This window comes from Eumetopias jubatus, unplaced genomic scaffold, assembly GCF_037043125.1.
Source record: "Eumetopias jubatus isolate StellerSeaLion01/CBP00866 unplaced genomic scaffold, mEumJub1_p1.0 scaffold_7, whole genome shotgun sequence".
NCBI classification, from domain to species: Eukaryota; Metazoa; Chordata; class Mammalia; order Carnivora; family Otariidae; genus Eumetopias; species Eumetopias jubatus.
The window spans coordinates 126,438,129-126,465,450 of NW_028274813.1; the positions used below are offsets into that span (position 1 = coordinate 126,438,129).

Below are 27,322 nucleotides of genomic sequence, written 5' to 3' on the forward strand. Positions count from 1 at the left end.
CATGGACAGTAAACATCCTTAACGGAGAATGTCTATTTGGAACATTCTAATGGAGAATTTGTCTAATGTAGAATCGGCTTTGGCCCAGGGCATAATCTGCATTTTTATTTTTATTTATTTTTCACAGCTCATATGTGATTGGAAGGAATTTAGTCTGAAAAGAGACTTAAAAGTTTTTCAGGGGACACTGTGGCTAAGGGAAGACATTGTCCAGGAGAGCCAGGGGGAGAGGAGGGGAGCATCTTCCTTCCGCCATCCAAGTGTCATTGTGAATTATTACCTAAATTAGAGAATGAGTAGCCGAATTGATGGAAGCCTTACTTTCCTCTTTCAGCTATTATCTGGATAGAAAACCATAAAGGAAAAAAGATAAAATATGAAATCAGAAAAAAAAAAGACTAAGTGAATCTCAAGTACCTAAATTAAATAACATGCCTGTTCTCAGAGCCCACAGTGTTGATCCCTCTTGGTACCTACCCAAAGCAAAGGAAAATTGGGTTTGCAGATGTAACATTTTGATACTGATGCAACCTGACAAGACCCTTCTTTTCAGACACTTTGAAAAATGCAAAAACAAGTTTACTAAATTAAGAGAGAGTGTTGGGAGTAAGTCGGTAACTCTTTGGCAAAAAAACAGGCCATTTTCTTCAGACTCTTAGTAAATGCTTTGTCTATTGACGTCGTACAGAAAGTTGACAAGTGTGAGCTTCCAATCTGATATTCCTAAGGGGTTCCTAAAGGAGCTCTAAGGCCAACAAGTCATAGTAGTAGAATGGTGGATGCTGAGCACCTGCCACAGGGCAGAGGGACTGTGATGACACTATGCTGTGGTATCTCCAGGCCCACATTACAGGCAGCTTCACATAAAAAAACATGGAGAAAAAATTTAACAAACTTTTAGCCATGAATTCAAACTATCCAAATGATTAAAAAAAAAAGAAAAAAAAAAAAACAGTAAGCTCAACATTCAAACCAGGAATGTTTTAACACAATCAAAATGCTATTTCCCCTTCAGTGTGCTCAAACGGTACCCATCAGGTGTCCTGAACCCACAGCAGGAAACATTCTCCATGGAAAATGAATCAGTGAAGGCTACCTCATCCCTGAGACTGGTCAAATGATTTTTAGTATTTAGTGAAAAGTATCAGTACTGGAAAAAGCAAGAACTAAGCATGGGGGAGGGAGAGAGGGAGGGTAGATGGCTCATCACAGGTCAGGCTCTGAGCTTCATTCTTAGGAGGCACAGAGCCAAGGACAAGCCAGGGGACTCTCAAAATTACCAGCATTTTGTAAGCCAGTTGTGTCTGTGACTGTCACTGGTCTTGTTATTGATGAATGTGACAATAATCCTGTGTTTTATTTTGCATAGGATGGTGCAGGTGAAAAGTCAGAGGAAGGATGGAGGGAAGCTCACCTGCCCTGATAGGTTGGGCCACACGGTGAATCTGGGGGACAGACGGGATATTAAAATCAACGGAAACCAAGGCATTAGGGTTACAGTGAATTACTGCCTAAATCAGGTTGGTAGGAAACAGTGTAGTAGACACAGTCCATGGAAAACCTTTATGAATTTTAAAATGATCCTTGCTTCCAAACGCATCTGCCAAGGTTTCCCTAGTGTAGACAGGTACTGTGGCAAGCCGGGAAGTAGAGCATGGCAGGCACTCCGCGTGCAGATTTTAAAGGGGCCTCAATCTCAGCCGCCTGCTATCACGGGATTAGCACTTACGCTGTGCATCAAAGATGACAAGACCCCAAGAGAAAGGACCCCTGTGAACAACTCTCTCAGAATTGGGGGCAAAGGTGAAAATTTCTGGCTCACATTCCCCATCACTTCCAATAATACACCTGTTACTTGGAAGAGATGATGAAATATGACAGTGCTTAACATATTCAATTCACACTTAACGTCTTTGAATTAGCTTTGGAATAATAAATACACTACTTCTGCAAGACACGGGCAAGCGAGAGGAAAGTAGCTGCTCCCTATCCGCGGGTTCACTCTCCCCAGATTTCAGGTGCCCACGGGCAACCGCAGTCTGGAAGCAGATGATGCTCCTTCTGCAGTACCGTCAGAAGGTCGAGAGCCTAATCCTACGTCCCAGTGCCTCATGTCCTCTCCTCACGTAGGCTGTTTATCAATCTCATATCATCACAAGAAGGGTCAGAACAGCACAGTAAGATATTTTGAGAGGGAGGGACCACATTCCCATAATTTTTATAATAGCATATTGTTATAATTGTCCTATTTTATAATTGTTGTTGCTGGCAATCTCTTGCTGTGCCTAATTTATAAATTAAATTTTATCATGGACATGATTGCGTAGGAAAAAAACAGCAGATACGGGTCTGGTACTCTCCGCAGTTTCAGGCATCCACTGGGGATCTTGGAAGATACACCCCCTGGAGGGGGGTGGGGGGGCTACTGTATAGCACTCAGCTCAGATCCTGGAGCAAAGCCACCTGAATTCAAATCCCAGGTTGATGATCACTAACGGCATAACCCTGGCAAGTTGCTACACCTCTCTGTGCTATGGTCTCCTCATCTAGAAAGCGGAGATATTAACAGAACCTCTCGCATAAGGATGTGTGTGAATCAGACTTAAAACAGGCGAAGTGCCTGCACAATAGTACATGCTCAGTAAGCATTGCATTTGCTAGCAGGATGTCAGCAGGCATCACGAAGCTCATAAAATCTCCTAAGAATCCGAAAGAAGATCCCAGAAGGCCACTGCTACTCAGCACAGAGCCCTAGTAATAACCTTCACGATAAGAAAATGAGACCCTCTAGTGGAAAAGTCCAGGAATCCTGGATGTAAGTTCCAGTTCTCTTCCCAACTAGCCAAAGCCATCTGTGTCTCTGCCTGAGCTCCCATGGGCTAACCCCCTCCTTCCCCCCTACCTCTCCTTCCCTCCTCCTGTGCCCTCGGATGCCCCCCTGTCCAAATGGCAGCCAGAATGGTCCTTTAAGGTCATAAATCAGTTTAATGGGTATAGAGTTTCGGTTTAGCAAGATGGCAAGAGTTCTAGAGATCGGTTATACAACAGTGTGGAGGCACTTAATACGACCAAACTGTACACCGTAAAATGGCCAAAATGGACAACTTCACATTGTATGAATTTTATCACAATTAAAAAAACAAAAAGCATACCTTGTATCAGGTCTCTCCCCTGCTTCAAACCTGATAGAAATAAAATCTGAATTTCTTTTCCTGGTCTAGAAAGTTCTTCCCTCCCCTTTCTCCTTCCCTCTCCTCCTCCTCCTCCTGATTCTATTCCTTCCTCATCTTTCATTATTATGGGCATCACCTGCATCATCATCAGTATAATTTGCAAACAGCCACCAAAATTACATCACTAGATCCCAGGTTCCCTTGTTGGCCATCCAAGGACTGCAGTGCCTTCTCTGGCAGAAGAGGGGGAGGACTGATGGGCAGCTCAAACCGTAACAGCTATAGCCCCGGCGCTGGAGGCTCCATAGGCTAGAGCAGCCTGGCACACAGGGCCAGTTCGGCCTCCGCTCACATCCTGTCCACTCCCAGCAGAAACTGGAGGCTGGGAGCTTGCTGTGAATTCACTTACTGAACAGCTGAGGTCTTCACTGACTTGCTGAGAAACTGCTTTTAAAATCCTGCTTGCAGGGGCACAGGGGTGGCTCAGTCGGTTAGGTGTCTGACTCTTGATTTCAGGTGAGGTCATTATCTCAGGCTCGCAAGATCAAGCCCCTGGGTTGAGCTCCACACTGGACTCCACACTCAGGGTGGAGTCCCTCCCTCTCTCACTGCCCCTCCCCCCCACTCCCGTGGGAGCACTCGCATGCATGTGCTCTCTCACGTGCTCTCTTTCTAAATAAGTAAAATATTTTTTTGTAAAATCTTTTAAAATAAATAAAATAATAAAATGAAATGAAATGAAATAAAACAAAATAAAATCCTCTTTGCAGAACCAGACTCCTAATTGTAGAGAACACACTGCTGGTCACCAGAGGGGACGTGGGTGGGGCAAGCTTGGACACAAGCTTACAAAGTATGGTGACGCTTGGAGAAATTCCAAGCACTACTTCACCCAGAGAAACCGAATGTTCAGTGCAGCTCTTTCCTGACGGAGAGGCTCCAAAAGCTGTGCTGATGGAGAGAAACCCACAGGTGATAGCAGACAGAACATCAGATATTATTTGCAGCCCAGTACGATGTTATTGTTCAGATGCAGGGGGAAGGGGGATGCTGTTTTAATAGGAAAAGTCTACAGATACCATGGTTGGAAGACAGCACACTCATTGACTGCTTCATTGCCTCGGATGTACGCAGGTAGAGAAAAAGTGGACAGTGTCCCGAGAAGAGCAAGGAGAATGAGGAAGGGGGTGCAGAGAAGACAAGCTAATATGAAGACAGCAGGGAGCACGATGCGCATCAAGCATAGCTGCTGTGGCCCCAAGAGAAAGGGAGTGAGCAGATGACAGATATCTGGGAAGGCTTCACCTCCCCTCCGTAGAGTGGCTGTATGTAGCCTCGCACTATGGTGTTTAAATTAGTCCTAATCAAGTGCAATTAAGGACTTTGTTATTAGGGTTGAAATCCGGGAAACTAGAAACTACATATCCCACTGGAGTACAGAGAAGTTAACAGCCCTTGCAGGTGCTCCCTCTTGCCTGGGATGCTGTTCCTCTTGAACTTGGCATGACCGGCTTTTTCAATAATTCAGGTCTCACCTTAGGTGTCACCCGCTCAGAGAAGACTTGTCCTCTCCAGCAAAACACATTCTCCCTCCACCTGTGGGAGTCACTGTGGATGGCCTGCCTTGATTGATGTCAGGGAGCAATATGAAATGACCTCCCTCATTGAATTTTTTGCTCCCTTAGTGTCTGACTCTCCTGCTACAATGTTTACCCCACAAGATCAGGGGCCTTGCCTGTCGTATTCACCTCCAGATTCCACAGTGCTAATTACCCCAGTAACTGCTCATGATCATAAAGCAGCCAAGTCATGGCAAGCACTCCATTAAATACGAGACATCTCTACGTTAACGTATTTAGGCCATGCCACAAGCTAGGTTTTATTATTTCCCTCTTTTCAAAAAAGAAGAAACTTGAGACCCAGAGGGTCTGAAAGTTTCACAAGTGTAAGTGCTAGGGCTGGGATATGAACACTGTTAACCACTGCACCACACAGTGTAGCCCATAAACACATAATCAAATGAATGAACCCATTACTGCATGAGTGAACAAACGAATGAGGGTTTGAATCCAGAACCTCTGCGCATAGCAGGCAGCAAGAAATATACTGAGGTCCTCACAGCTCTGTTCATCAGGAACCATCCAAGTGTCATCCAGAGGTAACCCCAGGGTTAATTACCTGGGTGGTGCTGAAGAGGATCTCCATGCCCTGGGCTGCCAGGAAGGCCTCCCTGCCAGACCGGAGGTTGGCAATGTGCTTGAGGCTGAGCAGGAGCGCCCGGCGGATCAGCACGTAGGTATTGGTGACGTCTTGGTGGTGCCAGTCCTGATGCAGCTGGAGCAAGCTGGTGACATAGCCCCTGTTCACAGCCCTGCGGCTGTTAGACTCTGAAACCAATGGATGAAGGGATGTCAATCACGGGCTCTCCCGGCCACACCTGCCTGAGGATGTCCGGTGTACGTCCCTCAAGGTACTTATTATAAACAGACTAACAACAACTTTCCATTGGAGAAAACTGGCAGATGTCAGCTTAACCAAGTGATCAAAGTGAACATCACCTTGTATGTTGCAACTGAGAAGGACACAGCATCACTTCTATAGTCTTCATGCCCAAAATGCACAGCCCGAATTTAACCATGAGGAAAATCTGCAAACCCAAAATGAGGGGCATGCTACCAATCATCTGACTGATACTCTTCAAAAATGTCAAGGTAAGGCAAAAAAAAAAAAAAAAAAAAAAGGAGGGGAAGGAGAGAAGAGGGGAGGGGAGGGGGAGAAAGGGGGGGAAGGAGGGGAGGGAAGGGAAGGGAAGGGAAGGGAAGGGAAGGGAAGGAGGGAGCTAAAGGATTTGTATAACATGTAAGTACAATAGAGAATTGCAATTTAGATCCTGAGCCAGAAAACAATTTTTGTCCCTTGCTACAAAAGGCATTAGTGAGGCAGTCAGTAAAATTTGAGTAAGCTCTATAAATTAACTAATAGTATTATATCAATGTATATTAAATTTTGGTAACCTGTGCTTATGTAAGAGAAAATCCTTATGTTTAGGGAATTCACAACGGGAGTATGTGAATGTCTGTAACTTACCCTTAAAGAGTTCAGAAAAAAATTATAATAGTGTTGGGGGGCAAGCCTGAAAGAATGAATGAGAGAGAGAGAGACAGAGAGAGACATTTCTACCAGATCTCCATTCTTCTTTGCTAAATCTCAGCAGACTTAGGGTATAGTCACTGGGTTGAGTAAATTACAAGACTTCATTTGAGAAGAAGACATTGAATGAGCCATGATGGCTGAAAGGCTGTCGCGTGTCACAGATGTGTTGCATGTTTTTCCTAGAGCACGTGGAAGCCAGTTTCTGGATTATCAAGGTCTGGCTCAGCCCCAGAAAGGAATTCCTTGTAGTCAAGGCTACCCAACAAGAGGATGGATTCTTTGTGGTAGTGGACAGCAAGACACTGACAATGTTCAGGCAGCGGCTAGAAGTCCACCCAGTGGGGATGCGGTATGGGGCTTTCTTCTATCTGATGGGGAAATGTAACAGAGGGTTTCCATGGTGCCCTTCATATCTTCAGTACCGCAATTTTTCTTTGGTAACTGAAGGATCCTGGTGGAGACCTCCCATGAGACACACATCCTATGGGGTAAGTACATAATACCCTGATTTTCCCAAGATATGCTTTAAATTCTCTTTGAGGACACACAGAGGGAAGAATAGTCCAAGATACCTCTCTCAGCACTTAACACATGCTCCTTTCCAGTATAACCTCCTCTGTTGGGCTACTGGCTTGGTGAACAAATGTGTCCGAGCCCAGATCTCTCCAGCAGGTAGCTGGTCACCTCTACTCCTGTGGGCAAGGTGCACCCCAGGACTGTAACCAGCTGACTCTCAGCACAAATGCCCAAATCTCGCAGCTCTGTTCTCACTACTGCATTCCTCCATTACCCAAACCATTCACTCTGGCTTATGAGACAATATAGGCCTCTGGCCGAGTGTGTATGTGAGAGAGATCCCCTGAGCTGTAACTGGAGAAGCAAAATTTCAGCTCAAAGTCAGATTTTTCCCTATGACCATGTAAGTGCACGTAAGTGAAAAAAAAAATAACATAAAAATTCAGTGCTTTATTCCAGGGGGGTTTTCTCATATTAAAAGAATATTTTATTTTTCTGCGGGTTTCTCAAATTCTCAATTGTCAGTCTTGGCTGAGCCCCACTGAGATTTTTGACCCATTTGTACAGTTGGGTTGTTTTTTTTTTTTTTCAGTTTTACAACATTTCATTCAGCCATGATCCTGAACTGAGAGTGATGAGCTTTATTTGCCCACTGATGTGTTTGTGGAAGGTTTAAATCTCCTTCATTACCTCCTTTACTGAATTATTCTTTTCCATCAAAAATATTTCTCTCCTTGGCTGGTCCCAGCCACAAAGCGCCAGAGTTCTTTACTGCTTAAATGAGGTTCCAGCCTATCCAATATTGGATGTTTAAAATTGGGGATTAAGTAGGAGGTATTAGAGTATCCCCTGCTGGAAAGATGACAGAATGTGAAAAACAGTGCACAAAGGCCCTGTGGGCAGGGAGAGGTTAAGGACTTTTGTCTTTTATCTATTTTAAGAGTAGGAGACTAATAATGTGTTATCTTAATGACCTTCATCCCCTACTCTTTTAGGGGGTGGGGAGCTGGGGATAATGGAAAAAAAATCTTTAATTCTCTCAGAGAAAAATCCCTTATCAAATCCTAATGATTTTATTCATGATTTCCAGTTAATCCTCAACAAGCTGCCATGTTTACTAACATCTAAAATGGCTACACCTGAGAGTGAGCAAGATGGCGGAGGAGTAGAAGACCTGGATTTCGTCTAGGTCCAGGAATTCAGCTGAATAGGGATCAAACCATTCTGAACACCTACGAACTCAACAGGAGATCGAAGATAAGAATAGTAACAAAACTCTGAACAGAAAAGAGACCACTTTCTGGAAGGTAGGACGTGCGGAAAAGTGAATCAGAGGCGATATTCGGGAGGATAGACGGTGGGGGAGGGGGTCTCCGCTTCTGGCAAGTGACAGAGCCGTGGAGCACAAAATCGGAACTTTGAGAAGTCGGCTCCGCTGAGGGACGTCGCTCCAGTGGCTAAGCGGGGGGTGGAACCCTCGCGGGACAGTGTGGTCTCAGGACCCTCGGGGTCACAGAAAGACCGGGGGTGCCTGAGTGCGGCAGAGCTCCCAGGTATCGGAGCGGGGAAGCCGGCTGCAGAAACGGAGCCGAGGCGCGGGCTCTCAGCTCGGGGTGGCCATAAACTGTGATCCGCAGCCCAGTCGGGCCTCTGCTCCTGCAGCAGGGACCCAACAAGCGGCAGATCCAGGGAGACTCCCCTCCCTCCCCCAGGAGGAGCGGCGCGGGAGCGCACCTCAGGGATCTGCTGGGTTTGGAGACTCCACACGGGGTCGGGTGCCAGAGATAGAAACGCTCGGTCACAGGCCGGGTGAGCACGGAGTGCGGCCGGAGACCGGGGACACGGGAGTGACTGCTTTTCTCTGGGGGCGCACTGAGGAGCGGGGCCCCGAGTTCTCACCTCCTCCGGGTGGAGATTGGGAGGCCACCATTTTCACCCTGGTCCTCCAAAGCTGTACCGAGAGCTTGCAGGGAACAAAAGCTCCTGAGAGCAAACCCGAGCAGCTTGCTTAGCCCGGACTCACAAGGGCGGGGCAATTCCGCCTCCGGCAAAGACGTTTGGGAACCACGGCAACAGGCCCCTCTCCCAGAAGATCAGCACGAACAGCCAGCAAGCCAAGACCAAGTTTACCGATCAAGGAGAACGGGAGAACTCCAGCGCTAGGGGAATACTGCACATAGAATTCATGCCTTTTTTACCATAATTCATTAGTTTTTCAAAGTCAATTTTTTTAACTTTTTTTTTTAATTTCTCTTTTTCCCTTTTTCAAACAACATCTTATCAATCCCTTTTTTAAAAAAAACATTTTTTATTTTTCATTTTTAGAATATTTTTATCCCTTCATAGTAGTTACCCTATTTTTGGCATATATATATATAAGTTGTTCTCTCTTTAAAATTTTGAGATACAATTTCTTCTAACAGATCAAAATATACCCTAAATCACTAGTGTATGGCTTTGTTCTAGTCTCCTGCCTGATCACATTCTCTCCCTTTTTTTTTCTTTTTTTTCTTTTTTCTTTTTAAATCTTTCCTTTTAAAAACAACTTCTTATCAATTCCTTTTACAAAATCTTTTATAATTTTCATCTTTACAATGATCTTCCTTCCCTTCATTGTATCAACCTTTATTTTGTACATATATAAGTCTTTCTTCCTTTAAAATTTTAGGAGGCACTTCCTTCTAACAGACCAAAATATGCCCAAAATCTAGTGTATGGCACTGATCTATGCACTACCCTGATCATATTTGATCATATTCTGTTTTTTTTTTGTTTCGTTCTGTTTTTGTTTGTTTTTATCTTTTTTCTTTTTCCTTTTTTTTTTTTCTTCTTTCTTTCCCTTTCTTGTCCCCTGGTTTCAGGTCTTTGCTTATTTGTATATAATATATTTGCCGGAGACGTTGTTAACCTGTTAGCATTCTGTTCTCTCATTCATCTGCTCTGCTCTGGACAAAATGACAAGACTAAAAAAATCACCTCAGCAAAAAGAACAAGAGGTAGTACCGTCTGCCAGGGACCTACTCAATACTGACATTAGTACGATGTCGGACCTAGAGTTCAGAATCATGACTTGAAAGATACTAGCTGGGCTTTAAAAAAGTGTGGAAGTTATTAGAGAAACCCTTTCTAGAGAAATAAAAGAACCAAAATCTAACCAAGTTGAAATCAAGAAGGCTATTAATGAGGTGCAACCAAAAATGGCGGCACTAACTGCTAGGATAAATGAAGCAGAAGAAAGAATCAGCGATATAGAAGACCAAATGTTGGAAAATAAAGAGGCTGAGAGAAAGAGAAACAACTACAGGATCACGAGGGCAGAATTCGAGAGATAAGCGATACAATAAGACGAAACAACATTAGAATAATTGCGATCCCAGAAGAAGAAGAAAGAGAGAGGGGGGCAGAAGGTATATTGGAGCAAATTATAGCAGAGAACTTCCCTAATGTGGGGAAGGAAACAGGCATCAAAATCCAGGAGGCACAGAGAACCCCTCTCAAAATCAATAAAAATAGGTCAACACCCGAAATCTAAGAGTCAAACTTACGGGTCTCAGAGACAAAGAGAAAATCCTGAAAGCAGCTCAGGAGAAGAGATGTGTAACTTACAATGGTAGAAACATTAGATTGGCAACAGACCTATCCACAGAGACCTGGCAGGCCAGAAAGGCTGGGCATGGTATCTTCAGAGCACTAAACGAGAAAAATATGCAGCCAAGAACACTATATCTAGCTAGGCTATCATTGAAAATAGAAGGAGAGATAAAAAGCTTCCAGGACAAACAAAAACTAAAGGAATTTGCAAACACGAAACCAGCCCTACAAGAAATATTGAAAGAGGTCTCTAGGCAAAAAGAGAGCCTAAAAGCAGCATTGATCAGAAAGGAACACAGACAATATACAGTAACAGTCACCTTACAGGCAATACAATGGCACTAAATTCATACCTTTCAATAGTTACCCTGAATGTAAATGGGCTAAATGCCCCAATCAAAAGATACAGGCTATCAGATTGGATTAAAAAACAAGACCCATCAATATGCCGTCTGCAAGAGACACATTTTAGACCCAAAGACACCCCCAGATTGAAAGTGAGGGGGTGGAAAACCATTTACCATGCTAATGGACACCAACAGAAAGCTGGGGTGGCAATCCTTATATCAGACAAATTAGATTTTTAAAACAAAGATTGTAATAAGAGATGAAGAAGGACACTATATCCTACTTAAAGGGTCTATCCAACAAGAAGATCTAACAATTGTAAATATCTATGCCCCGAACATGGGAGCAGCCAATTATATAAGGCAATTAATAACAAAAGCAAAGAAACACATTGACAACAATACAATAATAGTGGGGGACTTTAACACCCCCCTAACTGAAATGGACAGATCTAAGCAAAAATCAACAAGGAAATAAAGACTTTAAATGAAACACTGGACCAAATGGACTTTACAGACATATTCAGAACATTCCATCCCAAAGCAACGGAATACACATTCTTCTCTAGTACCCATGGAACATTCTCCAGAATTGATCACATCCTAAGTCACACATCAGGTCTCAACCGGTACTAAAAGATTGGGATTATTCCCTGCATATTTTAAGACCACAATGCTTTGAAACTAGAACTCAATCACAAGAGGAAAGTCGGAAAGAACTCAAATCCATGGAAGCTAAAGAGCATCCTACTAAAGAATGAATGGGTCAACCAGGAAATTAAAGAAGAATTAAAAAAATTCATGGAAACCAATGAAAATGAAAACACCACTGTTCAAAATCTTTGGGATACAGCAAAGGCAGTCCTGAGAGGAAAGTATATAGCAATACAAGCCTTTCTCAAGAAACAAGAAAGCTCTCAAATACACAACCTAACCCTACCCCTAAAGGAGCTAGAGAAAAAACAGCAAATAAAGCCTAAACCCAGAAGGAGAAGAGAAATAATAAAGATCAGAGCAGAAATCAATGAAATAGAAACCAAAAGAGCAGTAGAACAGATCAATGAAACTAGGAGCTGGTTCTTTGAGAGAATTAACAAGATTGATAAACCCCTGGCCAGACTTATCAAAAAGAAAAGAGAAAGGAACCAAATCAACAAAATCATGAATGAAAGAGGAGAGATCACAACCAACACCAAAGAAATACAAACAATTATAAGAACATATTATGAGCAACTCTATGCCAGCAAATTAGATAACCTGGAAGAAATGGGTGCATTCCTAGAGATGTATCAATTACCAAAATTGAACCACGAAGAAATAGAAAACCTGAACAGACCTATAACCACTAAGGAAATTGAAGCAGTCATCAAAAATCTCCCAACAAACAAAAGCCCATGGCCAGATGGCTTCCCAGGGGAATTCTATCAGACATTTCAAGAAGAATTAATACCTATTCTCCTGAAACTGTTCCAAAAAATAGAAATGGAAGGAAAACTTCCAAACTCATTTTATGAGGCCAGCATTACCTTGATCCCAAAACCAGACAAAGACCCCATCAAAAAGGAGAATTACAGACCAATATCCTTGATGAACATGGATGCAAAAATTCTCACCAAAATACTAGCCAACAGGATCCAACAGTACATTAAAAAGATTATTCACCACGACTAAGTGGGATTTATCCCTGGGCTGCAAGGCTGGTTCAACATCCGCAAGTCTATCAAAGTGATACAATACATTAACAAAAGAAAGAACAAGAATCATATGATCCCCTCAATAGATGCAGAAAAAGCATTTGACAAAGTATAGCATCCTTTCTTGATCAAAACTCTTCAGAGTATAGGGATAGAGGGTACATACCTCAATATCATAAAAGCCATCTATGAAAAACCTACAGCGAATATCATTCTCAATGGGGAGAAGCTAAGGTCAGGAACGCGGCAGGGATGTCCACTATCACCACTGCTACTCAAGATAGTATTAGAAGTCCTAGCCACAGCAATCAGACAACAAAAAGAAATCAAAGGCATCCAAATTGGCAAAGAGGAAGTCAATCTCACTCTTTGCAGATGATATGATACTGTATGTGGAAAATCCAAAACACTCCACCCCAAAACTGCTAGAACTCATACAGGAATTCAGTAAAGTAGCAGGATATAAAATCAATGCACAGAAATCAGTGGCATTCCTATACACCAACAACAAGACAGAAGAGAGACAAATCAAGGAGTCGATCCCATTTACAATTGCACCTCAAACCATAAGATACCTAGGAATAAATTTACCCAAAGAGGCAAAGGATCTGTACTCAGAAAACTATAAAATACTCATGAAAGAAACTGAAGAAGACACAAAGAAATGGAAAAACGTTCCATGCTCATGGATTGGAAGAACAAACATTGTACAGATGTCAGTGCTACCTAGAGCAATCTACACATTCAATGCAATCCCCATCAAAATACCATCCACTTTTTTCAAAGAAATGGAACAAATAATCCTAAAATTTGTAGGGAACCAGAAGAGACCCCGAATAGCCAGAGGAATGTTGAAAAAGAAAAGCAAAGCTGGCGGCATCACAATTCCGGACTTCCAGCTCTATTACAAAGCTGTCATCAAGACAGTATGGTACTGGCACAAAAACAGACACATAGATCAATGGAACAGAATCGAGAGCCCAGAAATGGACCCTCAACTCTATGGTCAACTCATCTTTGACAAAGCAGGAAAGAATGTCCAATGGAAAAAAGACAGTCTCTTCAACAAATGGTGTTGGGAAAATTGGACAGCCACGTGCAGAAGAATGAAACTGGACCATTTCCTTACACCACACACAAAATAGACTCCAAATGGTTGAAAGACCTAAACATGAGACAGGAGTCCATCAAAATCCTAAAGGAGAACACAGGCAGCAACCTCTTCGACCTCAGCTGCAGCAACTTCTTCCTAGAAACATCGCCAAAGGCAAGGGAAGCCAGGGCAAAAATGAACTATTGGGATTTCATCAAGATCAAAAGCTTTTGCACAGCAAAAGAAAACAGTCCACAAAACCAAAAGACAACCGACAGAGTGGGAGAAAATATTTGCAAGTGACATATCAGATAAAGGGCTAGTATCCAAAATCTATAAAGAACTTATCCAACTCAACCCCCAAAGAACAAATAATCCAATCATGAAATGGGCAGAAGACATGAACAGACCTTTTTCCAAAGAAGACATCCAAATGGCCAACAGACACAAGAAAAAGTGCTCAACATCGCTCGGCATCAGGGAAATCCAAATCAAAACCTCCATGAGATACCACCTCACACCCGTCAGAATGGCTAAAATTAACAAGTCAGGAAACGACAGAAGTTGAGGGGGATGCGGAGGAAGGGGAACCCTCCAACCGTTGGTGGGAATGCAAGCTGGTGCAACCCCTCTGGAAAACAGTATGAAGGTTCCTCAAACAGTTGAAAATAGAGCTACCCTACGATCCAGCAATTGCACTACTGGATGTTTACCACAAAGATACAAATGTAGGGATCCGAAGGGGTACGTGCACCCCGATGTTTATAGAGCAATGTCCACAATAGCCAAACTGTGGAAAGAGCCAAGATGTCCATCGACAGATGAATGGATAAAGAAGAAGTGGTATATATACACAATGGAATATTATGCAGCCATCAAAAGGAATGAGATCTTGCCATTTGCAACGACGTGGATGGAACTGGAGGGTGTTATGCTGAGTGAAATAAGTCAATCAGAGAAAGACATGTATCATATGACCTCACTGATATGAGGAATTCTTAATCTCAGGAAACAAACTGAGGGTTGCTGGAGTGGTGGGGGGTGGGAGGGAGGGGGTGGCTGGGTGATAGACATTGGGGAGGGTATGTGCTATGGTGAGCACTGTGAATTGTGCAAGACTGATGAATCACGGATCTGTACTTCTGAAACAAATAATGCAATATATGTTAAGAAAAAAAGAAAGAAGATAGCAGGAGGGGAAGAATGAAGGGGAGTAAGTCGGAGGGGGAGATGAACCATAAGAAACGATGGACTCTGAAAAACAAACTGAGGGTTCTAGAGGGGACGGGGGTAGGGGGATGGGTTAGCCTGGTGATGGGTATTAAAGAGGGCACAGTCTGCGTGGAGCACTGGGTGTTATGCAGAAACAATGAATCATGGAACACTACATCAAAAACTAATGATGTAATGTATGGTGATTAACATAACAATAAAAAAATTATTAAAAATAATAATAATAAAATGGCTACACCTCCTTCCCCGCCGACCCTACATCATCAGTCAATCTTTCTCTGAGAATGGCTTGCAGAATTTTGCAAAAGTCAATACGCATCTGAAAAAAACCGACAAGAGGAGATTCAGCAAACTGAGGAAGAGCAAATGTGGAGAAGAGCCAAAGAATGAAATAAGGGTCACTGAGATCAGCGATGTGCAGGAGTTCTAGACGATGTGAGAGGGAAACAACACTTCTCCGAGGGTGGCCAAATAGCCAGGAGAAAATGTTGCGGGTAAGCTCAGGATTTGGAGCAGGAGAGGGCTCCTGGTCCCCCGGCCCTCTTCAAAACAGATCAGCTGCACTTAAGTCTGTTTATATATAAAGGGATTCCTCCTAAGGTTTTCTTGGAAAAAAATTCCTGCTCCTTATTTTTTTTTTTTAATTTCCCAAGTAGAGTGGTTTATCTTAACTAGGAGGAGGATGGGGGTAGGATGGACAGAGAGGCATTCTGAGTTTAACATCTCACTCCATATTCCCATCCTGTCTCAAACTCACCCTCAGTGCCCTTCTCCATCCTGCTGAGGTCATCCTTGGTCACTTTTCCTTTGGCAAATCCACAGACTCAACCTTGACCTTCCCTCCAATTCATCCTCTTATATTGTACTACCTCTGCGTCCCCAGATTATATCCTCCAGAGTGAGGTCTTCCCTGTAGCTAATTATTAGTCTGAAATGTAACTAGTGATATCCTTATTTTTACCCCAGGTATTCCTTCTCTGAGGTTCAAATGTTGTTTTTGTTTTTGTTTTTTAGTGCAGACCCCATTGATGCAGCAGATTTTTACACTCAGGTAAAAAGAAAATAATAAATAACTAGAAGGGACTATGCCAAGATAGCACAAGTACTTAAGGGGGAGGAAGAGAGCGAGGATTCTATTTGCTTTAGACTTTTTAGATTTGATTTAGGTTTTTCTATAGTCCTTATTCCCTACATACTCTACCATGAACTCTGCTAATCAGGAGGGGGTAAAAAAAAAAAATGTTACCTTCTGACAGGAGGTCCATAGACTGTTGGTTGTGCCATGTTGTAAATGCCTGTGGGCAGGGCCAATGGTCCCCAGGTTGCTATCGCAACCAACACACTTTTTCAGCCTTACCCTCTTCCCTTCAAAAGTGAATTACTTGCCTACTAACCCCCGAAGGCATTTGAGATCCCAGTCATCTCTATAAAGATGTTTGTCTTTTAAAGAGGAAAGTGTAGACACCTTCAAGATTCAAAGATGGAATTTCACCTGGAGAATATTCAGCCCCATAATGGGCTGGTGGAGAAATGCTCCGTGACCCAGATTATTACACCTGCCAGCACCCCACTCCTCTGCCACTGCCCTTTGGCAAAACCAAAGGAAATTTCATCTTTGCTCTTCATTTACCATATCTGGGGATCTCATCAGCCCGTTGAGGGTGAAGTGATGACTTCACAGTGACGGAATGGGCACCTGCAGCAGAGCAATGAGCCAAACAAATGAACAGCCACGGATCTCAAATGAGATGGACAAACTCGTGCAGACTCTAAACTCATCTTTCCTGTAGTCACGCATGCACCTGCATGGCCTGGCTGGGTCTGCTTTCAGCTGTCTTTTGGGACTCCTTGTACCCGGCCAGGAGCTCCACTGCTTTCTAGCTGTGTGGCCTTGGACATGTCAGTTCATGGTTCTATCACTAAGTCTTTATCTGAATGACAAAACTAATAATATCCCTGACTAAGAAGTTGTTGAGAAAATTAAATGAGATAATACATGTAACGTTGATGGCTCAATGCCTGATGTATAATCAGCGTTCAATACCTGTTGCCTATTATGACTGTCATCATCAACATGATAAGCAAAATCCATTTATTATTCCAACTTCCCCCCCTATTGTTACGGCCAACAGAATGCCAAAGGCTCAGGATGTGAACATATTCTTTTTGGCAGCCTCATTCAAGAACAGGAGCTCCAGGGTCACATAGCTGTTGATGTGAATTTGGGCTCTACCAGCTGTGTAACCTTCATTAAGTTGATTAGCCAGCCTGAACTAGATGTCCATCATCTGCAAAGACTAATGCAAAATGAAGAAAAGATTAATTACAACATCAGCCTCACAAGTCTTTTATAGGGAATGAATGCAAAGCCTAACGCCTGGCACAGAGCATGTGCTCAGTAAATGATAATCCCCTCCCCCATAAGGATGACATCAAACTTCACATACCTTTTACCCGTGACATTTGCCCATGGCAAAGTTCCTAAAAAAGTAAAATGTATCCAAGTTTCTTCAATCTCCATGTAATGACTTCTCTCCCCAAAATATCCACCAGCTTTACACTGTTGCCCATCTGTCCTTAGACATCCCGATACAGACACCCTGAGGGTCATACCTCCCAGGTGTCCCATACAGAAAAGCCCATACTGTAGACCTTTATTGTTCCCCTCTCTGGCAAAAGTTACTTCAGTTGGGTCCAATTACACCAACACTTTTCTAGATGACTGGTTAGTGTTGTAAGATCCTCTTAATTGATAATGTTCAAGAGGTCACTAGCCCACCCTTGCCTTGGATAAGGCATAGACGAGTAAGAAGAAACACAAGGACTCTAGGCTCCCATCACTCTTGAGAACAAAAATCTTCTTCAGACACACAGCAGGCTCTGAAATTACCATCTCAAGAAATTCTTGCCCAGGGAAATTAAATAGCCTTATCGCTTCTTTCAGGAACTTCATGAAAATCCCATTCATACAAACTATTGACAATTCAGCTAGTCTTTTTCAGGATAGTGGCTCCTTCTCGGAGCAGAAGACCACCCAACTGGGCTGACCAAACTCCCATTTACTCGTCAGGGTTTGCTTCCAAACCCTCTCTGCACTGTTTCCCCCAACCCTGAGCAATTCCATCACAGACACTGCCTATCTCCATCAGGAATCCACAATGAAAGATCCACTTTGAACACAGCACTCCCTTTCTATAATAACCACCTGAGAACACCACCCCTTGGAGACATTATTAAAACTCGAGGTACTGACGACCAATACACTTGCCTTTGCAACACATTTATTTTGTGGTCTTCTCAGGGAGTCAATTTAGAAGATATTTCTGGACAAAGCAGGCTTTCACCAAGACTTATAAATCATATTATATGAACAACGACCTGCCTACTTTGCCATTATAACACCAGTTACAATTATGGAGTATTTATATACTGAATGTTTTCTATGTGCTCAGTACTGGGCTAATCATTTTAAATGATTATCTCATTTATCTCATGAAAATGCTTTGAGATAAGCATTATTTTCCTCCTTTTACAGATGAAGGCGCAGAGGCTAAGAGGAGTCAGACAACGTACTGAAACCCTTAGAGCTTATGAATGACCTCTCCACGATTCCAGTGGGGCTCTCCATCTGCCTCCAAAGCTTACATCCCAGACTGTTACTCCCAAAGCTTTTGATGATGAAGTGATGATAGTTTACACTTCTTTGTGCCCAGAAGAAGCCCTGTACCTATGACCAGAATAACCAACTTCTTGAGGAAGGTTTCTAAAAAGTTACTGGAGGTAAAGCCATTTGAACACCTCAAGCCTGAGGTGCTTGAGGGGAGTGGCTTTCAGCCAATGTTACCTTGGCTCAGCCCCTCCACCTGGCCCTTCCCCCCCCATCTTCTCTGTTCCCTCCTGTGCCCCGAAATTAGGGACAGAGTTGATTTTTACTAGGAGACTTGACAAGATTTAAAGGCCCCCAGAAGTGGTCCACAGTTCTTCAGGTCACCGGAGGAGATGTTTGGGAGTTTTCCTGTCACTCAGCCAGTGACTCCGCGAGACCAGCCCAGAAGTTAGGCCCAGACACGAGTGTGATGCCGCTGGGCAGGAGAGACTGAGGCAGCTGTCTCCAGCTCCTGCCTCACGAGGGAGGAGCTGCCATCCATGTGCTGAGACATAACGAATCTTAATCTCATTGATCCTGGAAATTCTACTCGATTATCATTAGCCCAAATAAGAATAATGATATTGAATTAACTTACATATATATATATTTTTTTCTCTTTGTAGAATAGCTGCATATCAGGAAACTTGACCGTCAAGGAAATTTCTGTTTCAAGCAAAGCTTGTTTGCCTGTTCACCGCCTTTAAAAAAAGGAAAGAGGCTTCTCCTGAGCCCCAGAAATCGAAAGCGTTAGAGAATGTCCTTCGCGGCAGTTTTAAATCTAGAGTCTTCTACTGCTTTTGTGCTTTAAGCACCAGTTCCTTCTAATACCTCTCCGCAGAGACATTGCCAAACCGTAAGCATTCCTGCATCGGAGGAAAGCCTCGGATTGCGTACCTGCCTCTGGGGCCCTTGGCGGGAATCCCCTCTAAGGAAGGGCATCAGGCTGCGATGCTAGAGAAGGAGGGGCCACCATCCCGTGCGTACTCCCGACACCAAACCCCTCCAGTTCAGTACTCGGCATCCCAGATGAAGGATCAATGGCATCTTGCGCTCTCTCCATTCTAAGGCTTACGTTTTTTTCACAGCTTTAGCATTTCCAAAATTAAGTGCTTCTCACCAACGGCGCTGTTTCAGTTATAACCAGCAGCGTTTTTTTCACCACATAAAAAGTCGTGCCTCTTACAGTCAACGACATCCTAGATTTGAGGAGCTATGATTAATTTTGCAACATTGTTCCTTTGAAAACTCTCTGAAATGAGTTCATTCCCAGCAAGGGGTTGTCACTTGAGAGGTTTGCTGTGCATATGCAAATACGCAGAGGTATTCTGTCCTGAAAGCCAGATCCTGCAGTGGTGACATATGGGATAAACCGTCAACTAAAACCATGCTCATTCACCCAAAACCCAAGGCACCGCCATTAATTCATTCCGCAAACACTTACTTAGCAACTACTTTGGGCCAGCATGGGCCAGACACTATTGCTGGCACAGGGGTCCCACAGTAAGAAATGAGATAGACCATGTGTCTGCTGTTAAGGGGCTTGTTTCCCATGGGGGGCGGGGTGCATGGAGAGCCACAGAACCAAGTAGGCACACACGCAAAGAAAAAATTAGGTAATTTCAGGAAGTGACAAGTGTTATGGTGCTAATAAAACAGTAATGGAATACGGGGCACCTGGGCGGCTCAGTTCAGTTAAACGACTGACTCTTGGTTTTGGCTCAGGTCTTGATCTCAGGGTCCTGGTATTGAGCCCCGTGTCCAGCTCCATACTCAGCGTCGAGTCTACTAGAGATTTTCTCTCCCTCTGCCCCAACCCCAGCTCACATGCACGCTCTTGCTCGCTCTCTGTCTCTGTCTCTCTCTCTAAAATAAAATAAATCTTAAAAATAATTTTCAAACAGCAATGATAGAGTGACCAGGGGGACAGCTACTCTAGATTGGGTGGTCAGGCAAGACCCTTTGAGGAGAGGGTATCAGTGCTGAACCTGAATGATAGGAAGGAATCAAGAAACAGAGCTAGGGTGGCAGAAAATTCTAGAAATCTTAGAAATCTTGAGAGCACAGCAAGTGGAAAAGCCCAAAGTAGGTGAGTACAAATAAAAAGCCTGCAACTAAAGCCAGGTGAAAAAATTGAAGGAGAACAGCAGGAAATTACTGAAAAGGAGGGCAGGGATCAGAATGCGTGACCTCCACCACTTGGACATTCATCATGGCAGGTTCTGCAAAAGTGGAGAGGTGCATCACACTGAGATATTCCATCACTCTACTTTTGGTTACTTGTTTGTGGCACCCTTGCAAGAAAGCCCTTAGGAATGATCATCTTTGCATAAACCTAAATTTTTCCAGTTTTCCTATCCATCCAGTGTTTTATGTTGAGTCTAGACTTCAGTAGGGAAAGAGTACTTGCTAAGCCCCAAGTCAAGCCACTGTCCCTCTGGGTTCCTGCAGAAAACTTTTCTGGTTTGACTGTCTACCCACTGTCAACTCATCAGATGACACTTGAAGAAGAAAGCCAGGACTTACACCAGGAAGGAGAAAGCTGCGAACTTCCCCACTGCCTTTCCTCATCGATTGATATGAGAGACACCAGTCTTTCGGTGGCGTTGCCTGCTTCTGGCGGGGAACAGACTAGCAGCGCGGACCGCAGGGAAATGCACCTGCAAAGTGCTGCAAATATCACATGCCAACAGGCTCATGCTGCAGTATACCTCCGGGCCTGGAGGGGGCGCTGGAGGAAGGCGGGGAGCTTGTGCCTCCGCGCTCCTGGCTGGCGGCCCTCTGTCCAATCCGGTCTTCTCTCCTACCACCCAGACCGTACCTCCAGCTCCCTCCACGGCCCAACACTTACTAAAGCACAACGGGGAGGCTGTCATCCTCCCCTACTCAAAAAAAAAAAAAAAAAAGCAATGGCTGCAGGGAAATCCGAAAGTCTGGGGATGCCAGGAGGGGTCTGGTGTTCTCTGGGTCGCACTGTATGGGGTCAGTTGTTGCCATGCTGTGCGCCCCTAAGATGGGGGGAGGGGCTAAGGGAGAGGCTAAGCGGGGTCTCTAAACCTCGTTGCCACCACTGTGGACCATGTACATGCAGCGGTTCTGCAAAGGATTTTGTTTAGGCAAAGGATATGAAATCTTGGGCAAGTAAGTCAAACCCATTGGGCCCCGAAGTTTTCTCTATAGAACAGTTTCTCAACCTTGCGCTGTTGCCTTTTGGGGCTGGATAGTATTTCCTGGGGAGAGGGGGCCTGTCCTGTGCACTGTAGGAGAGGTTCAACAACATTCTGGCCTCGGCCCCCTAGATGCCAGGAACAGCCCCACCTCTGCAGATGGGCCACCAAAACCATCTTCAGACCTCGCTAAATGTCCCCTCCGGGACAAAATCGCTCCCCCTGAGAACCACTGCTATACAATAGTTAAATATTTACCTGTCTTGCAAGGACTACCGTGAAGATTAAATGGGATAATACATGAAAAGGTGCTTTGTAAACTGCTAATATCAGATGTCTGTAGAAAACACCTGACTCACACCTCGGCATAAACAAATAATTGTACAGTCGATCCTGAATGTGATGGAGCTCCTGTGCCCCTTCAGAGCGGGGAGATGTTTATCTTTTTGTCTATCTCTTTAAATCTCTGCGATACTTTATCTTTGTCAATCCATAGCCAGTCATTCATTACGCCAGGATGATACAAGTTCTAAAATCTAAAACATTTAGAGCTCAGCAATCCTGGATGTTAACCCCCTGATTCCCTAGACTGGAAACGAAATGAGGGTATGTGGGTCAACTGAACGGGCAAGTTCATTCAATAACGCTGCATTCAACAATGTACTTATTCCTTTTACAGAAAAAGCTTCTAGAGGGAACACAGAGACTGAAAACAGCTATGTATCATTCAACACTCAGGCAGAAGTAAGAATGATGAATTTACATTGCAACAAGCTTTATACGACCAGTTCCTGAAACTCCCAGGATTTTCTAAATGGTGGTGATAGGAAAGTGAGAGATGATCTTTATAGAGATTTACTAAGATCTAGCGTTATACACCCACTACATGTACAGCACCTTGTTTAAATCTTATCAATTCTCATTGGAGGGTATCGTGTTCCCTGCCTTACAGATGAGATGGTTCCAGTACAGTCACCAAGCAAGGCACCTCGAGAGGCTCTGATTGGAATCCACAGTCTCCTGAGAAACAGCTTTGAGACCACGATGCAAACACTATTCTCCACCATGTCTTATCCTCACAGACAGTTAAGAGGTTTGAGCTTTCAGCAAACACACACCCTTCATACATGATCCTGAGCCACCCCGAGGAGGCCTTCACACTGTTGGCAAAGGAACACCATGGCCCAAACCTACAGGCAGATAATCAAGCCAGAGAGAAGGCTCTGGATACAGACCTAGTCTTACACGACTACCGGAGTACAGGACCACCTGCTTAAAAGACAGTATCCTGCATGGGTATAGAACCAGGATTGGTTCCACTCTCATTACAACAATATTTTATGTGCCAACACTTTTGTGTCCAGCAGGAAAAACTCACCACCACCATCCACAGCTCTGTTAGATGCAGTGTGGGTGCCTCCAAACACCCTGGCCATCTTGGGAGGGTGGTTCACCATTCTGCCCACACTACCAACCATGACAATCTCAACTGGCTGCTGAAACTCCCCATTTAATTAGACTTGGTTCAGTTGTTTAATTAAGTCCCTTAATACCAATTCCTCCAATAGGGCTCACTAATGAACATAACATTTTGGGTCGTTCCCTGAGTCACACCAGCCCTTCCTTATGACCACCGCATAGTAAAAACGAGCACACTCTTCAAACTGCCTGAAGGATGTGTCCACACATCTTTAAACCACGATCTCAGACAACGGACTGAGCTCTTAGAGTGTCCTGTGAATATTTATTTCAGAAGTTTTCAAACTTGATTCCTTTAAGCCCCAAGGAACTTCCATGGACATTTCTCAGAGGCAATCAAGAGCTACTGAAGGGAGTTATACAATAAGTTAGTCATGGGGATTAAAGTAGAGCATAGGGAATATGATCAATAATACCGTAATAACGTTGGATGGTGACAGATGGTGACTACCTTTATTGTGGTGAGCACTGCATGATGTACAGAATTGTGGAATCACTATGTTGCGCATCTGAAACTAATAGAACAGTGTATGGCAACTATACTTCAATAATAAACACAAATAAAGTAAGTAAGCCAGCCAGCCAGCCAGCCAGCCAGGGAAAGAGAGGGTAGCGATGGACCAGGCCATCATTCACTGAGAGCTCCCACTTCTGCTTCCATTTTATGTGTTTAAGATGTGTCATTTCATTTTTTTTTTTTTTTGTAAAAGGAATCTTCTACTGAGGCATCCTCAAACTACTCATCTTGTGGAGCCCTCCCATTTTTGCAAAGCCAAGCTAAAGTCAAGTGCAATGATGAAGAAGTAATTTAAGAGCACACAGGGCATCAAAAAGCAGAGTCCAGGTTTCCCCAGCTCCATGTGGAGGGCGCAGATCGCCTCTGAAATATGAAGGCTTTCTGCTTTAGAGACAGTCATAACCGGGTTCAAATCCTAGCTCTCTGCTGACCTTGCTGGAGACCTTGGGAAAATTCATGAACCTTTCTCGCTATACCTTCCTTGTATGTAAAATGGGCATGTAAGGTACCTGGCAAGTGTTTGGGCTCTGTAATCAATAGTCATGATTGCTGTTCCTTGAAGTACTCTAACAAACTGTAATTCTCTTCCCACACCCCACCGTGCTTCCTAGGTCCTGCAGGGGCGGCAGTAAACAGTTCAAGAAACATATTAAGTGGATAAGGGATGCTTGTGGGCTGTGAGAAGGCAGACAGGCATTTCCCTTAAGTGGTGCCTTTGGCCTTGGCAGCAAAAGCAGGGAAGAGACAGGTTATCAGAAGGGCATGAGGGAGATGGGGAAAGGTAACTGCAAGATTTGTTGCTGCTCACCAGAGGCAGCCCTCAAAAAAGCTGCTGGGGATGCTCCCCGCCCTCCATAAGTCCTGCTCAATCATGCTCACATCACTGGGGATGCAACAAATTCCAGAGGCTTTTCCAACCCAGGGCTCCACTCACCCTGCCTCCTCCCAACTCCCCTAAATAACAGCTGAGCAAATGCCTCTGAGACCATCTTCAGCTAATTTCCTTCAAGACATGCAAGCTGCTAACGCTGGGAAGTACAGATAGTGTGGAATAGCAAATATGGCCAAAATTAGATTAAAATAACCTCCTGATAAACAAATTACTCACTGAAAATAAATAGTCCACCGCTGTGGCCAAGATAACTAAAAGAACAGCACCACCACGTGGCAAGAAGAGGAATTACACATGCCGCCGTCTGGCCAGTCCCTGTCTGCCCACCCAGCGTGGGAGGAGTCTGACCCAGGGGGCAAGGAAGTGGAGCAAGGGCGAGAGGTGGTATCCTTTCAGCTTAAACCTTAAAAATATTTTATGTACTTGTGCAAAAGAAAGAAATATTTGGCAGGGAGTTCTGAACTTTGAGTCAAGGGGGGTTAAAAAGAAAAAAAAAACAAAAAAAACCAATGTGCCAAGTTGAACACAGAATGACATAATGGGAGTCTGTGATTCTTCCTGTCCGGTTCCCTTCCTCTCCCTCACCCCATCGTTCATCAGATTCGCCCTGATGCTCAGCCTTGCAGCAGACATTCTGGTCCCTTGCACGGCCATGCTGCTGTGTTGGGCACCTCTTAGCAGGTCCCATTCCGACGCTTATATGGGATGGACCATGCACTGCTCTTTTCTCAACTAAATGGCAGATGCTCCTGCCCCCCACCCCAAAAAATCCTTCAGATACTTAGAAAGTATTTATGTAGCTTCCTTTCAGCTTTTGGTCTTGTCCTCTTTGGGCTAAATGAGCCTATCATCATTATTCTCTTCTTGGAATGCACAAGGCTCAGGCCCCAGCATGGAGACTGGCATGGCGGGCCAGCCCACGAGCAGTGTGCATTACACACGTTTCCCAAACCTCAGGTCTTATGCCTATAAAATGGGAATTATAACCCCTGCTTGATAGACTAAATGTATATACAGTGGTTGACACACTAAGAACTCAATAAACTGTAGATCTCTGTGTTGTCATTTCCACCCAGCAGTGTGATGGATGTAGTTTGTTATTCTGCATTCATACAAAGTCGATTCCCGCAGTCCATCCCAGGGTGACAAATGCAAAGATCTGTCAATATCATTTGAAGCAGATTTTTGGTTCGTCACGAAATATACTGCATGCTTCTCCAAAAGATATGGCGGAAGAAGAGACATTGAGTGTATAATCACACCACAATTTGATTCTTTCCGGGAACAGGAATTGGGCTGGCCTCTTCACTAAGGTATATTGAAAATAAGTGAATGAGACTTAAATCTCAAGGAACTAGAATCCTTCCTCCAGTAATGTGTTACCAGCTCTGGGCACAGCCCAATGCGAAGTATGGAGGATACAGTAGGGACCCCAGCCCTCATGGAGCTATACCCAGTAGTAAAAATGCATACACACATACACATATACAAAGATACAGGAATCATTGATTACAGTATGGTTAGTTCTTAGAGTTGTAAATACAAGGTTCTATAAAAAGGTTTAACGGAATCTAATGCTGGGCAGAGGTGGGGCTGGGTAGTATTCAGAAAAACCCCAGACAGAGGTATTTGTGCTAGACCTAAAGAAGGAGTAAGTGTCATCTGGATAAGAAACTTTCAAAGTCTCAGAGATCTGGGGGGGGGGGGGTCACCCCCTCTCTCTGGTCTTCAGTTTCCCCATGTGGAAATGAGGAGATGGGGGGTGGATAATGCCAATAGTTTTCTGGGATATAGACTACAACACTGTGTCATAACCACCAAACTTGCTAGAAGATTTGATCTTAATTATTCCAACCACTAAAAAGAATTGATAATTATGTGACATGACAGAGGTACAAATTATTGCTATAACGACAATTACAATACATAAAGGTATCCAATCAACCTGCATTATTACATTTACACAATGTTATATGTCAAGTATATTTCAATTTTTTTTAAAAGATCAATAGTCTTCTGGATTCTCAGGGGCCCTATATTTTTGTGAATGTGTCTGTGAGGCCATCTTGGGGGGAAATCAGGGGAAATGGACAGACAGGGCTCTGAGCTCTCTACAAAAAAAAAAGTTTGAATACCACCGCACTAAACCAACCTCCAAGGTCTTTTCCAGCTCTGATTGTCTGACCCCATGGCCCTCACCTGGTAACAGAAGAGGAAATCGCACTATGTGGGCACAACACAGGAGGACAGGCCCCACAGGAACCCAGATGGTACATGTGAGTCCCACCAAGGCTGCGCTGATCCCCTGCTCCTTGTGTATCACCATAAGATCACAGGAATCACAATGCCAAGCATCCTAAAACACAAACTGTCATTCTGAGAACTCTTCAGAGCTCCTACAAGTCCTACAAAAGCCTTAGGCGGGTGCATCTCAAAAAAAAAAAATGGCTCATTCTTTGACATTTTGCAGCTAAGCAACTGTCTAGCCATAATACGCTTCCGTCACTGCCCTGCTGACAGCCAGGCCTCAGTAGACCCTGCTGAGAGCATGAGGATGTCTCTACAGGATCAGGGCCCTGGGCACTAGAAGGCCCTCCCTTCCCCCACACCCAGCGCAACAGGCTGACGGCCTGTCCCGGAGGCCAGCCAGCCAGACAGAGCATTAACTAGGAAGACTAGTGACTAAGTCTCATCTTCCTGCCAAACCTCCCATTAGCTCCCTCGCATTTCTCCCTCCCTCCACCTCATTTCCCTTCCTTTATTAACTTACTTCCCTATTTCCAGCACCCTCCCCAGGCCCTCACAGTCTGCAAACTTCCAG

The 27,322-nt window shown here is 44.1% G+C and overlaps 1 protein-coding gene across 1 annotated transcript in view; it reads right to left on the bottom strand.

Moving 5' to 3' along the window:
* Positions 1-27,322, bottom strand: part of AGBL1 (AGBL carboxypeptidase 1) — a 732,091-nt gene that overhangs the window by 622,658 nt on the left and 82,111 nt on the right. The window contains exon 7 of the mRNA XM_088025191.1: positions 5,352-5,560. Within this exon, the coding sequence (XP_087881317.1) occupies positions 5,352-5,560 (209 nt within the window). The remainder of the gene's footprint in view (positions 1-5,351; positions 5,561-27,322) is intronic.